Here is a 15806-nt window from a genome sequence, read left to right as displayed (position 1 = left end):
AGGCTATTGGACTGCAGCTCTTCCGTGGCATGCATCCTTCTACGTGTTGGGGAAACATGTTTTTGACGGCAAAATGAAGTAACCTGATCTCGAAATGCTTGGTGTTTAATGTCATGTGAGAATAAAGTCTGAGCACATACAAACACTCAACTATGATTTCTTTCTGACACATGGCATTTAATAAGTTAAAGATTGTTTAAAGGAAATCCAGTAAGCATTCTCTTTTCAATTCTAGGATCAGTTACTTTCTTCTCTTACTTGTAGATCATTTGATGGTAAAAGATGATATTCCCTGGCGCAAGAGAACCAAAGTTGCGTTGCATCAAAAGTTTTACAAAGGACAACATTAACAATAAGATGATATCGAAGATAATGTAATATGATGCCCTACGCTGCAACTCCAGTCAGTGATAGGCTATTAATGCGAGCCAGGTGTAAGACCGAGTATCATTTTTAATTCAGTATGCTTGTTGGAGCAATGCCTACAGAACTTTCCTGTATTTGTCTGGATTTGCCTTTTATTTTGTCAATTAGGCATTTAATTTTTCTAACCGGTATCAATGGCCACCGTGGGAGCAGAGAAGCATTACTTGATTTGTTCATTACTTATCTAGCTGAGGAAGCCAATCAACTTCTAGTGAATATCCCATAGAACAGAGTAGGTTTTCTATTCAGTCTTCAGGAAGTGATCTTGGAAAGTTAGACCATCATTCCCTTCTTCATTATTCCTTGTGTGTCACTCCTCGCCTATCGGAGCTAGTCACCTGTAGTTCTGCCATTTCTGGGTAATTCTACAGTTGTTTTAGCTGTAATGCTAGATTTTGTTTAGTTACGTTTTGTCCGTGGATAACAAAGAATCATTGATATGATAGGATCATTGGTATGACAGCATCTCTAGATTCAGGGGTGATCCCTGTGAATTGGAGGTGTGCGAAGGGTCCCCAATTCACAAAGGAGGATGAAAGGTTGACACGAGTAAATACAGACATGTTAGTTTATCATCTGTTCCAGGTAAAATAACAGTCACCAGTTAAAGAAGTAATGCAGGACTATCTAGACAAGAATTCGGTTGTACTTCAGTCACAGCTTGGATTTCTTGAGGGCGATCTTGTCTGAGTAATTTGACTGGATAATGCAGTAACAAAGGAGATGTATGCAAAAAGTAATTTTGATATATATACTTGGATTTCGGAAAACTTTTTGATATTGTTACGCATAAAAGACTGCTGTACAAATTAGAGCAGCGTGGCATTAAGAGCAAGTTAAATAAATAAAGGGAAGGTTGAGCAGAAGACAGAAAGTGGTTATCAATGACCATTGCTCTTCATGAATTAATGTTATTAGTAGAGTGCCCAGGGTTCAGTACTGAGCCCATTGTTTCTTTCTATATTAATGATATTGATTAAGGTATAGCAGAGATAAGGAGGTGATTATCCCATTGTACACGTAATGGTTGGGTCACATCTTGAGTATGCATACAGGTATGGAGGAGACACTTTAGGAAGGATGTACAGCTGTTACTGCTGGAACAGGTGCAGAAAGGGACAACGAGATTGGTTAGGGGACCAAAGGGAGTTCTATTGTCAAGAAAGTTTTCATTTCTGCAAGTTGCAGCATCTGGAGATTTAGCACTGCAAGGTAATCTGATCGAGGTGTTAAGGCTTTAAATGGATTGAGCAAACTCAATGCCCATGGTATTCTTTTTCTTTCTCAGACTACACACACACACACATGTGCGAGTATAAATTCAAATTGTGGAAGGATGGTTGCAGATGAGATGTGCGGAAGTTTTCCTTCAGACAGTGGGTGGTTGATTTTTGGAACAGACTTTCCGTCTGTTGTTGGACATGGATAATTTTAATAAATTCAAGGAAGAACCAGATAAACTATTGGCGGTGATGGACAGGTAAAGTAAGAATTTTATTTTTTTATTTTTGCTGATGCTGTATAAGCTTACTTTCTTGCGTCATTTTCCACTAGTAATACTAATACTAATGACCCCCAAATTGGGCAACCCCTTTCTCTACTTTTATGTTAACTCAGTTACTGTCATGGCTGAAGAATTGAACTAAGGATTCAGTAGAATGTGTTGGAGTGACCTGAAGCATTTTTCCAGAATGAAAAGTAGAGCTGTTAAGGAAATATCATAGGCTGATTTGATATCTAGATATATATTTTATATCTAGTGATCACTGAATTGTGACCATCCCATCCGTAATGGATTATGACGCATAGCTTACAGTACAAAAAGTCAAACAGCTTCCTACGCTAGAAAAGCCCTAATTGGCATTTGAGCAAGTCAAAGTAATGATAAATTTGCAATTATGGGACGTAGCAAAGATATCATGGAGTTTCAAAAGGGCATGATTGTGGGAGCTCGTGCGTCGGGTGCCTTCTTAGCGGAAACGGCACATCTTGTCGGTTTCCTACGGTCCACTGTGGTTAAGGTGTACAAAGATGGGAGTCGAACTGGTCAAACACCTCTCGTTCACAGAACTGTAAAAGATTACGCAAGGTGGATGTTCGTGGTGAGTGGAAGGTGCAGCATGTTGCACTGGCTCAACAGCAGGTCACTGTACGATAGTTGATATCGCAATACAATGTGGGGAATGCAAGAACAATGTGTCAAAAGATGATGCACCGTACACTCAGACCTATGGGGTTTCCATAGCAGACGACCCAAGAGACACCCTCTCCCTCACCGCTGATCATCGTCGACGGCGAATGCTGTGGTATCGAGATACGCTGATTGGACACTGAAGGACTGCTAACAGAGTATGCTGGTTGGATGAGTCTAAATACTGGGTGCAATACGGAAGCCTTCGTGTGTGTGTGGCGCAAACGAGTCCGTGGACCCACCGTGCATGGTGCCCACTATCCGGGTACGTGGCCGTGATTGCTTAATATGGGAATGTTTTGCTGGCAAGAACTGCCCCCCCCCTCCGGTGCATATGGACCAACGTTTCACTGGTGAAGTCTACTTACAGCTCTTAGGGAACTATGTACACACTACCATGCTGTTTTAGCCCAGACAGAAACGGGATTTTCAAAGGGCGATAATGAGCCTTATCATAGGGACCACACTGTGCATTAGCGGTTCGAGGAACACAGTGAAGCTATCGCCCATCTTGTCTCTAAACTCGCTTGACCTCAATCCAACTGAACACCTGTAGGATGTTTTGAAATAAGAAGTGAGGCGTATGGACATGCAACTATAATCTCGTCAAAAACTGTGGAAAGCCTTGAAGGCAACATGACTACAGATAAGTTTTTGAATAGTCAAGCAGAGCTTAGCTTTTCTGGACATAAGCTTATCAGTTGTTGAGCAAATTATGGTTGTTCAGTTTATATATATTTTCGAGCATAAGTCATGTGTAGCTTTTGTTCACAGCATGCTTGCGGGGTATATGTTCTAGAGTTGATTAAGCTTGACTAAGCCCATATTGTGTTAGGAACTTTAAAATTTGACAATTTTGAGAAAAACATTCTGTTTGGGTGTGCATATACTGCTCCTGTCCAGATATTGGGATTCCCCCAGTGTTTGGACAGGAGTTCGAATTGCTTCTCGATAATTCAGCTTCGAGGGATTGAAAATCAGTCTTATGGTGATCATGTAGCTCTAGATGAGATATACTTGTTTCTAAATTTGAAGACACATTATGGTGGTCGTTCGTTTTTGTTTGTTCTTCAAATAAACTAAGAGCATCAGTATGCTCTCTGTAAGTTGAGTGCATTATATGGTCGATTTTGTGTATTTTGGTGACTGAAAAAATTTTCGGTAGCCTTACTTGTAATTCCAAACAATAAAAAGTATTTTCAAGATGTTATTTTAATTTCGTTATTGTTTAATTAAAAATTATTATCCTGTTCTTAGATAAGCGCCATCTTGTTTCAGTTTCATAAAATTATATAATTAATCTTGATTTTGTGAAACAGCAAAGAATTTCTCTTTAATTTTGAATTCAGATTCAAAGCAAATAAAACTTGTATTCGAAGCGAAATAAGAAAATTCCACTGGGCAGCCACCTTATTAAGTGCACATACATAACAGTAATCACTTGCCGTTTTAACCTCCAAGAATAGCCTGTATTCGTCGAAGCATGAACGCAACGAGGTGTCGAAAGCGTGCTACAGGAATGCTGGTCCATGTTCACTGAATTTCCTCCCAGAGTTCCGAACTGGATCTTTGTGTACCTCTACTTCGAAGAGCTCGTTTCACGTCATCTCTTACTTAATTGGATTGAGATCTGTGACTGTGGATGGCCATAGCAATAGTCTGAATTCACTGACTATTGCTGTGGCCCGAAATCATTTCTTTAGTTCTGTACAGTTCTGGACTTGGTGTGTGACATAGTGTATTATTCTACAGGAAGAACGCATTCATAGATGGATAAACTTCAGCCATGAAGAGATATGTCTGTTCCATCCTGCCAGATGTCAACAACCTGCACCAGGTTGTTGACATCTGGCAGGATGGATCCCCAGATCTCCGTGGCGTATCCAAGTATCATTGTAGGGGGGACATCGCGACCAGGTCCCGGTATCATCTTAAGGGGAGGGGGGCATGGCGACAAGGCTTTTGAGTTTTTTTTTTTTTTTTTTTTTTAGAACGCCTTCTGCGTTATTTTTTTTTTAATTTCAAAGTTTTGGTTAAGGGGGCATATTCCCCCTCTCTGCCCACCCCTGAATACGCCCGTGACCTGCGCTGTTCACATATGGAGGGATGGGTCGATGTACTCATGCTGATTTTGCTATTTCTGGTTCTCCCATCACCGTGAAACAGCAGTAACTGTTCTCAGACCAGGAAAAGCTTTTTCAATCCTCCACTGTGTTCTTGGGCCCACTGTAACCATATCTTCTTGTTTTTTTTCCTGATAGGAGTGAAACTCGGTTCGGTCGTCGGCGCCAGTTCCACATCTTTGACGAGGTACGACAAGTTGTGTGTTCTGAGATGCGCCTTTAATTACCACTGTTGGTTTGTTATTTGACTGACTGTAGCCTTTCTGAGAGCTGTTTCCGGTTACAGAATAACATTCGCCTTTGGCTGAATATTATTTAGTTATGGGAGTAATCTCGATACACCCAAGAAGCAGTCATGGGTGAAAACCCAGGTTTGCAATTTCTGAGATACTCATACCGCACTTTAGAATAGTTAGGCGTCAAAGCAACCAAGGATATGCGGCGCCAGGATATTTTGTCTATAACTGTGGTGTATTCTCCGGCCAATTTGCTATTTAATGAACGAAAAACCCGAGTTTCTGAAAGAAACCACGCGACTCTCTCTCTCTCTCTCTCTCTCTCTCTCTCTCTCTCTCTCTCTCTCTCTCTCTCTCTCTCCTGACCAACTAATTCAGGTAGGTTGCGAAAAAAAAAATAATAATAAAATCAAATAAGAGTTTCTCGCGTCATTGACGGGATTCGAATTTAGTAATTTTCCAGTCGATTTGTCAGAATGGTGATCATAGCCACTGTGCTACCAGTGAGGTCGTCTAGTGCTGATCACCATGCTACGTTCAAAGTCACTTAAATCTTTCGTGTTACCTTACCCAATTTTCGCATTGAATTGAACAGTATTGTTATGCGTACGTACCACTTCACATGATGCTGTTACTGGAACAGTTCTCTATTTCATTAAAAGGGTAGGTGTATAAAATAATAAAATGGCCGCTCCAAACTCAAGAATATAAAATTGTTCGTGATGAAAACACTTCTTTCGCTATGTGGTGTTCGGGTGATAGTTATCTCGCTCTATGCTTTGTTTTGTTTGTTTGTTATTTGGTTTTTAGGAGCATTAGCAACTAAGGCCATATTGCTCCGGGATATGCGGTGGTCATTCCCTGACCTTTCCGCATCCTCCGTATTTGGTGGTGACGGGCTTGAAACCCCGTCTAATCAAGAAGCTTGTTCTACGCACTGCTGCTCCTTCCCACCTGGCTACGGAGGCGCCTCGCTCTATGCACTCACAGTAAAGGACATTATGGTTTCCTTTTTAGAAATTATAGCAAAATCAGATCGAAACATGCCAGAAATATCCTGCATCAGTAATATGAAGTAATAAAATTAGCTTCGCATAACCCAGAGTGAATCCTCTGACACGCTGTAATAAACAGTGTGTCAGAGGAATCACTGTGGATACAGTAACTGTGAATAACACAGTTACTATGTGTTTAAAATAAGACAGCGAGGCATCAATATATTCTGTCTATATACTGAATGCATTCTACGCTCATTTAATTTTCTATATGAAAAACTCAATTCGGGAGGAAAAACATGCAATTCTCGCCGAGACCGATTAACTTGGACACTGTGATAGAAGCCCATCAAAATTCCTTCTGTCCAGATGGAAAATACCTCTCCGTTTCGCTTGAAAATCATAGCCACTATGCTATTCATGAGGGTAAATTACTATGAATTAAAGTGGTATGCCACTATTTTCCCAAAGTTTATGTCTAGGTTTAATTAGGTTTAACTAAAGCTATTATGGTCTTTTCCAAAAGTAACTGGAATGTGTTCAGTTAGCTGTAGCATTCAACGTGAAGTTCATATGTTCGTATTTAATTAAAGTTAATTTCTAAAGAAAGATTTAATCTTAATCTTATCCGATATTTAAAGAATTATACTTGAAATATCAAGCCAAAGGCGTATGGTCCGGAAATAAATTCTGGTTATCCTTTTGCATGCGATAAGTAAAATATTCCGAACTACAACCAGAGATCCATAAATACAGAATTAAATATTTTTAATACACAAAATTTGAACTTCGTTTTTTAATTATAATACATGGAACGTTTTTTTTTTTAAATTAGGTACAAAACAACACTTACCTTTTGGATAACAAGTTGTAGATCTTCAATTTCTTTCTTTAGATTGGACATATCCCCTTCTAGTTTCTTCTTACCCTGACTCAAGGTAGCATGGGCATCCTCTTCGTGGTTTAACCTATCTTGCATTTCCTGATAAAAGGATAGATCATTGGTTAGTTTTTGAAGAGTGGAGAAATTTTCACCATTCATTACATTAACAGCCGCCATCATAGATTATAATAAACTTTGCACAATTTTACACTTGTTCCCTTCAAATATCGCACAAGTGAGGTATGTTGATAAGCAATTTCACGGATAATACTCCAACACGTTATTCTTTCTTGGTAATCTCATTACTAAATTCACCACACCAGATTACTTCATTACGGTCAAATCACAGAGAACAAAGAGAGTGGACTAAACGAAGGCAGACTCGGAATTTCTCACCAAATATCGCAACAAATATGGATGGTAAAACTGGAGGTTGCCTCGAATACAGCAGTCAGACCGCAAGTGATATCTTGGCCCTTTGTGTGAACTAGCCAAATGGCAGCCTCGCTTTTTATTCTAGGAACATATCAAGACGAGTAATGACTCATTCCTAAGAGACAGACAGACAGAAAGAGAGAAAGATCAAGTGAGGGGCTAGGGGAACGAAAATGACATACTCCTACGCTTAACCAACATAGCATAAACATTCATATCGCGCAGGCGTTGACGGTGAAGGTAATGTGATACCCAATTTAGAAACTAGCAGCGAGCTCACAGCAAACGCGATATACGATGCCGTCATACTCTTTAGGCAAAATATACGGAAGGCGTGGGGAAAAAAAAAAAGAGTCCGACAGCAAGGTAAGTCTATTTTAAGTCGAGAGAGAGAGCGAGAGAGGGAAACAAGGAATGAAGAGTATATGTGTCAGAAAAAGAGCTAGCGAGTAGAGGGTGGGAGAGATACAATTTCATTGGAGGATTCTTCCTTGATGGATAAAGTTGGCTGCATCCGTCAGAGCTATATTCAGAAGTGATGACCCCTTTTTGTCAGTAATGATAATCTGCAGGTTTAAATAAGTAAGTACGAAATAACTAATAATTGTAAACATAGTTTTCATCAGTGAATTGTTAGGATTTGACCTGAGACGATCTCATGCAAATGACAAGACATCGTGATGCACCGCTAATATAAGAAAATTTTAAGCTCTTTGGCGAGTTTGTAATTTACTAGACAGCCTAAATACCTTTAACTACTTCCGCATTATTTTTGGTATAACTTGCTGCCAGGTATTCTAGGTGTGTTCCCTAAAGACGTGTCCAGTTGCTATTTTAGTTTGGACTAAATACATTCACAAGTATACCGTCTAGATTATTATTATTATTTAAATATTTCCAATGCACTCTTCTAGACAGTACACTTGACTTTTGTACCATGTCGTTCTTCTTATTTTGGAAGAAGGTATATTTGTTATTATTCTAGCAGTTACACCATCGATAGTCTCGAAAAAATGCAAAATGCAAATTTCCAAATCGGGTCAAAACCTGAATATGGTGAGAATGCTATCTGAACTACTTCCCGAGGTATATAATTCTTCCATTATGCATATTTGGGATTCATTTGGATTCATACATGATGATCCCTTTTGTAATTCATTCGTTGCAGTGCATTAAATCTCATATCTTTCCATTACACCGAACCTAGAAATGATTAAAGAGAATTTGTACAAAATGTTTGAATGCTCGTCCTGTTGAACAGCTATCGACGTGTGGATTATGAAGAGATAAAGTAATATCATTGATTCACTCTATAATCCACATCTACGAAAAATGCAATTCGGTCAGGGATTCCATATTTTCTCAGTAGTTTCTACCTGATAAAGGTGGTAGGAAGTCAGAAATACCAAATGTTCTTCATCACTATGAAACTGGTTACTCATTTTCCACTGCTACTCATTTTGAAAGATTAAAATTCAAGTACAGTATTAGTCGTTGACTGATGGAATTTTGATTTTCCGTTATTGTACCAAAAACAGGTAAAATGAAAACTGAAGGAATTTTGGTTTTCCAATATTGTACCAAAAACAGGTAAAACGAAAACTGAATTCTGGTTAAAAGAGCTGAGTCCATAATCCTTTGCTAACTTTTTCTTATATGCCAATGCTAACTATATGGCGCTCCAAAAATATATAACCGCTTTATAAAATTAATGATCATGCATCAGCAGAAAATTGCTATCCATGAATAAGTGCACAAAGAAAGATATCATAAGTTCACTTGACCTTGAAGCAACCTACGTCAATTTTGAAGTAATACTTGTAATTTGTGAACTTGTGCGAAGGGAGAAAGAGGGCGAAGAAAAAATATATATATTGCCAATTGAGCCACAAATACGACTAAGAATTTCGAGATTCGTCATGTTTGAGGTAATGGTACAGTGCAAGAAAAGCACAATCACCGTTCTAGGAAACCTCCCACATCAAAATGAAGACAATGCCACTGTTATGGTGCATTTTTAAAAATAATGTAGGAAGCAGCAGAGCAAGTATCGAACGGATCATAATACTGCTAAATGAACACTATGCGTTCCTCAACTGTTAACACAGAATAAGTGAAGGTTACTCCGATCGCCATGTTGTTAGTTCATTCAGCGAATGATTCTAATGAAGTGCGATCAGAATATATATTTCAAACGTTCCAATCGCCCACAGGGAGAGGACAATAAATCCACTAGGAGTGGCGTGGTATGGTATGGTTACATATGTACATTAAACCTGTTATACATTCAGCTGTACGGCATGTTTCAGAAATTCACTACATGAGGATGAAGAGGGCATGTTCCCAACAAGGTGAGATGCACTCAAAATTTTCATTGCGATGTTAGGACCAAATTCGATGCTGGTTTTCCAAAAAAGAGGGGTCAGGCCAAATCTGAAGAGTGCCATATCCACCGTGTGGACTGTGGGGCAATGGAAGGGAAGGTAACTCGAGGAGAATGGTTAGAAACCAACCAGTTAAACTTAAGAATGAAATTAAGAATTACAGATGTTACAGCAGCAGAAGCCTGTGCACGAACTATATGGCAGACCATATATGACACACTATATGGCAGGCTAAAGTGGGAGACATTTTTCTATCTTCATTTTCAGCACCCGGATATATATAAATATATAACTAACTTCATGGAATTATGGACCTGGAAGGAATTTTCTTACTTTTTTTTATCGAAGGCCAAAAATAATTGGTTTCCAGTATTATTTGCAGGAACCACAGCACTCTCAATTTAGCAAGTTGAATTCTAGGATGATGTCATAGAGCTGAACGTATCGTTTTTCTTAGTAAAAATTCTATTTTTGTCATTCTTCAAGTGAAAAGTTATCTTGATGTAAGTGTGGATCTAGAAATATCTTTGACTCGTGTACTTTGATGTACAAATAATTAACTATGAACGCTTATTATAGTTCAGTTTAAACATTTCAAAGTAAGATCATATTTTTATTAATTCGTTAGATATTGTTTTAAAATATCCTTTACATAGGATACTAAAATGAAAACAAAAAAACACACTTTAATCACTTTGAACTACTTCTAGCTTCCTTATACCCGACCCCGTTTTTGGAAAATGAACATTATGGCTTAATGGATTCTGATATTGGTTGATTGTGGGCACTCGAAGAACCTTCTTGAAAACCGACTCACTCTCGTCACAAGCACAGCATGGATGATGGACATCCCACATGACTTACCAACTTGACCGCATGACTTGCATACTGCCAGGAACAACATGAGCCAACCTTAGACGATTGGCAAGCCGCTTCGAGTTGAACAAATCACGCTCCTGTTTTTCTACAACATGCTGACAGTTATATATAGAAACCATTTTGAACATTTTGAACATAGAACAATAGAAACCATTTTGCAGATAGCGAAGACAGCACACCTTCAGTATCACAGATATGGCACATTTTGTATGCTTCAAGTAGTTGTCTAATTACTTATACTGTATATTCTACTTCATTTGCTACTTCTCTCTTCAAGAGAAGACGCCACATCCTGGCATCAACTTCTCCATAAACCATCCCACAACCAGCTCCGAGTCACCCATAATGTTTCAGCTTGATGCTCTAAGTCATTATCCGATGTGTTCCATTCTGGATCACCTCTTCTACACTGGATTCTCCCTTTCCCAAGCTATATTAGTTGCATGCTTCTGTTAGCCTTAATGGCAACTTGATTTCTGGATTGGATTCTACTAACGACGCCTCTTTCCCTGTCGTGGGATTTCTGTTCTTTAGGATGTAACTTTTTCCTATGCTCCCTGCAACTTTTCTTCTCCTTGCTGACCTAGATAGACCCATCTCATCCAAGTGAGATTTAAGTACAAACTCCGGCCGTTTTTCTTGATTAGGATCTGCTGACGACGTTGTGGGATTTATATGCTCTCATCAAGATTTGATACTGTTGACTCCTCCAGAACTTTCTCCTGCACGGGACTCTTGACAAAGCACCTTTGGAGTAGCATATTCTATTCCCCCCTACTACTCTTGGCTATCTTCTAACCAAGGTGGGATCATCCTCGCTTATGATGACTCTACCTATGCTGACACCTGGACATTTTTATCCTTTTCGTGGAGTCTTGAAATCTCTTGCCTCTTTATATTCTTCCAAAGCTCATAACCTTATAGGAGCCTTACTTGCTGATTTCTGGGTATCTCAGGAGTGGGACTGTTATGCTGACACTAAGAACCTCTTTCTTATCCTCAATAGTTCTTCTGTAGGCCAAAATTTTACCCCCATGGTTTTTGCACTTTCTATCTTTTCGCTGATCTATGCTTTGATTTCTTAACAGGGTTCCCTCCCTACTATAGGTTTCCCTGCTCTACTTTCGCCAGGAAATCTCTTTCCTAATATCCATATATGCCTTCCTCTTTCATCTAAACTCTTCCTACTATTAACCACCTCTTCTTTCTTCATGGGTCTGCATTTTTCTGCATTCTTGTTGTGATAAGAGTACAAACTATTATATTAGGGCCACCCATAATTTCTTATATATGCCCATATGTATTTTGTCTGTATATTGCGTGTGTTCTCTGTTCGATTTGCCTGCTTTTCTGGACGAAAAACCACAGTTTCTGGGGGGGGGGAGACATTGCTATCTACGCCTGAGACTGATTAACCCTACCACGGAGTGAAAAAAGCCCATTAAAGTTTCTCGCGTCATCGACGGGATTAGAACCCGGGCCTTTTCCACCCGGTGTGGGGAGGACGGTGACAATACCACTGTGCTACTCGAACAGATGATAAAAGTACAGGCAACAGTTCTTTGAAACAGTAAAGTAGACCTCCTGTCTCATAGTGGCAGGGACGAGAGCTAGACAGCAGCTCTCCTGGTGACTGCTGCTGGTTGGCTGCTAAGAGGCTAGTCATACAATACAAACACGACACCACACTAAACACAAACCCTACATAATACTCAAGACTGGTTTAGCAGCGTTCATGCTTCTTCGCAGTGACACTTGGCGGGTTTGTGGTAAACCCCCCCTGGTACCACCCTGACAAGCAACATATATTCTATTACACAACAGATCAAAGCTATAACAAGGACTTGAGCTTTAGCGACACATATATGGTGAGTAGTAAAATTGCTTGGTGGCATATCCAGCTAAAAGATATGCCACCAAGGTATGCTACCAAAACCAAGTCAAGAAAGTAACCAATAAGTCGATGAGTATAAATATGTAGAAAACAAAAAACTGGGTTAGTGAATCAAATAATTTAATCAAGGCCAAAAAAAGTGACTCGAAATGAAATTTTCATGATTGTTTAACAGTAGCACATGCAAAAAGCCTACATTGGACAAAGAAAGGCCTAATATGTAATAACAGAGAGAAATTTGTTACGACAGAAAGCAGATAAGTATTAAATACAAATTCAATTTCTCAAGTTAATGGGCCGAATACCATCTACAGCAAGGTTCAGAGTTGATTCTGGAATTCTCAAGGCAATATAGAAAACGAATGAGATAAAGATTCTAATATGATAAAATATGCAATTGTGTCTGCCTATATGGATGAAACCTTAGAAGGGATAGATCTTTACAATCATTCTTGACACTGGTACTTCCTATTAAAGTGATTAAAATTTTAGATTATAATTTTTGGAAACTTTTCACGAGAGTAATTTAGAGTTATAATAGCCTCTACAGGAAATATATATAATATTTGTTTATATTCGATTAATGTTTAATTCAGTATACATTTTATAATTAATAAATGTAATTAATTGTAATTAATTATATTTATAATACATATGATTATATATATATATATATAATTCAGTTACTGGAACTCAACCTTAACTTATAAATATAATAACTTATAAATATAATAACCTATATTTATAAGTTAAGGTTGGACGTAGCTCCTGTGGTCAGCGCGATGGTGTGATAGTAAACTCTTTATTATCTCTCTCTCTCTCTTAAACGGCATTCCACTACCAATAAACAGGCTCACTTCCCTTTATGAGAAGTACGCTTATTGGCCAAAATGTTAGAAACCTTTTGCAATTGGTGTCAACAGATAATTTAACGTAAACAAAAATGTATTCAAATGGTTAATTATTCAACAGATAATTTAACGTAAACAAAAATGTATTCAATTTAACTTTGCTACATGGTATGATCACAAGTTCCTTGGTATCAAATAAATTCTCTACGCTTTCCTCGGGCTTTTCTCAGTTCGATGCGTCATGGAGAAGATAGGTGTTATTGTTGAAGTACATTTATCAGGAGACACAATTGAGAAAACAAAGAAAATCACTAGTGTGTCGAAAATTACCAAATTAAAAGTATACAATGAATGGAAGACGAAAGGAGAATGCAGCTTTAAATAGAAGAAATGTGGCAACAGAAAGTCGGTTCTCCGAGAACGAGACTGCAGGAATTTAAAGGGAATTTGGGGTCAGAATAGAAGGTCCAGTGTGTTCAGAAAATGACTGAAAATTCATTTTAGTGAAAGGAACGTCCGTTTCCAGCCGAATGTGCAGCAGAAGTTGAAGAATCAGGGATTTTGTAGTCGTGCGCCTATACGAAAGCCACCTCTTTCTGTAAAATATAGAAAGATACGATTGGGGTGGTGTGCCGCCAACGACAAGACTGGACTGTGGAACAGGCGAAAAGATCATATGGTCTAATGAGTCTCGATTTACATCTTTTTTCACGAATGGTAGGGTGAAGTGTGGCATTAATCTCATGATGCCATGCTTCTTATGTTCACCACTCAAGCCGCTGGGGGTTAGTATCATAGTATGGGGTGTATTCTGTTGGTACTGACTGATTCCTTCCCTTAGAAGGTTATGATACTTCCAATGAATAACTTTTGTTGTATCGGACCAACTTCACACTGCAATGCTTCATTTTCATCGGGATTGGGATGGATTCTTTCAAGGCGATAACGCAACTAATCCACGTATAAAAATTATATCTCAATAGTTCGAGGACATTTCCAATATCTATCTTGACCGCCTGATTCTCCAGATCTGAATCCAATTGGTAATGTATAGGATACGTTGAAAAAGACAGTTCTGCTTGGCAGTTCTCTGTCGACCACAATACAGAAATTGACAAATAATAATGGTCAAAATCTGGAACTCGGCTCACTCAAACACCGACTAGAATCCATGCCACGGCGTGTGCGGACTGAAATTCGAAAACAGTATGTCCCTAGATATTGAATAAAGGTTTCTAATTTTTGGACAGTGAGTGCATTATATCTTGAAGTTATTAGTGTATACATTTTTGTCGGTATGAAGGTATCTTATACTTGACATCTCTTATATTAGTTTTATATCAAACTTCTACCAAGTTTTCACAATTTCGTATTTTATTGTTCTATGAGGAAAGCAACGCAATTGAAACGGCTACAGGAGGAGAAAACTCGTTGCGAAAGTGTTACACACTATTATAAAAAAGAAACGTTTAATACAATGTTTATTATCTATGCTTAGTGTAAAATCATTTTGCTATTTAGTTCATGTAATAAGCATATTCATTATTCTTCCATTATTATACCGGCAATTATTTCATTATTACGTTTTACTTATTTTTAAATCGACAAAAAACAATATCTGTATCCAAATTGGAAAGATAGTTCAGTCTCTTGATTTCAAAAATTAGAAAAAGATTCATTTTATTTTCCTTTGTTAAGGTAAAAGAGAATAATTCAGTCAGCATTTAATTTTAAATCGCATAATGATTTAAATCTACCTTTTTCTGTGTTAATTAGGATAATAAAGATTGAAAAGATTTGCGACTGAGCTTCGTACCGATCCACTTTATAGGAACATTTTTATATAAGAAAAGTTAAAAATTTTTATTTGAAATGAATTGCGTACCTGGACTTGGCCCTCTAGATCAGCCTTTTGTGAAATGAGCTTCTGCAATCGCTCCTCCATATCACCGGATCCAGACCTCTCGGCTTCAAGTTGCAGGAACATATCGTTCTTGTCTTGAAGGAGTTTCACATTCTGTGTTTCTAAATCTTTCCTGAGTTTCGATTCTTTCTCCAGAGCCTCCGTGGCTTTCTTTAGCTTCTCCTCCAGCTCTTTAAGTTCGTCTTCTACACGAGCCATGCTGAGAAGAGGCTTGACCTGTTAGGATTTATCAGCACATGAGCATCCATTTGTGAACAGTATGTCGCATATACAATAAGGAAAATTTCAATAGTTTTTCATATGGATAATTAACCTACCTTGGAGTACAATTTCCACCACATCCAGTTTCGTAGGGTAAGGAATTTTCGGAGGTTTCTCTGGATGACCAACAGGGCGACTCTGTGGGGGAAAAATAGTGCCGTGTAAACTAAATGAAATGCAATATGAGAAGAACAGATAGATACAATTTAAGAAAACATTCGCAGGCGCTAATAGGTATAGGTTTTTTTAGTATTGCGTCATTAAAATTATTCGCATTATACGAAAACGGAATTTGAACTGTCTCTCTGCGGTATCGCGAATTCT

The 15806-nt window shown here is 38.4% G+C and overlaps 1 protein-coding gene across 8 annotated transcripts in view; it reads right to left on the bottom strand.

Moving 5' to 3' along the window:
• Positions 1-15806, bottom strand: part of LOC150082375 (myosin heavy chain, muscle-like) — a 121155-nt gene that overhangs the window by 25093 nt on the left and 80256 nt on the right. For all 8 annotated transcript variants that reach the window (XM_090379251.1, XM_090379253.1, XM_090379247.1 and 5 more), the window contains exons 21-23: positions 15539-15620; positions 15183-15437; positions 6825-6953 (exon numbers count right to left, since the gene is read on the bottom strand). In XM_090379251.1, the coding sequence (XP_090235377.1) occupies positions 6825-6953; positions 15183-15437; positions 15539-15620 (466 nt within the window). The remainder of the gene's footprint in view (positions 1-6824; positions 6954-15182; positions 15438-15538; positions 15621-15806) is intronic.

This window comes from Mastigoproctus giganteus, chromosome 8 (genome assembly GCF_048544385.1).
Source record: "Mastigoproctus giganteus isolate SK-2022 chromosome 8, ASM4854438v1, whole genome shotgun sequence".
NCBI lineage: Eukaryota > Metazoa > Arthropoda > Arachnida > Uropygi > Thelyphonidae > Mastigoproctus > Mastigoproctus giganteus.
This window is presented reverse-complemented; position numbering and strand designations above follow the sequence as displayed.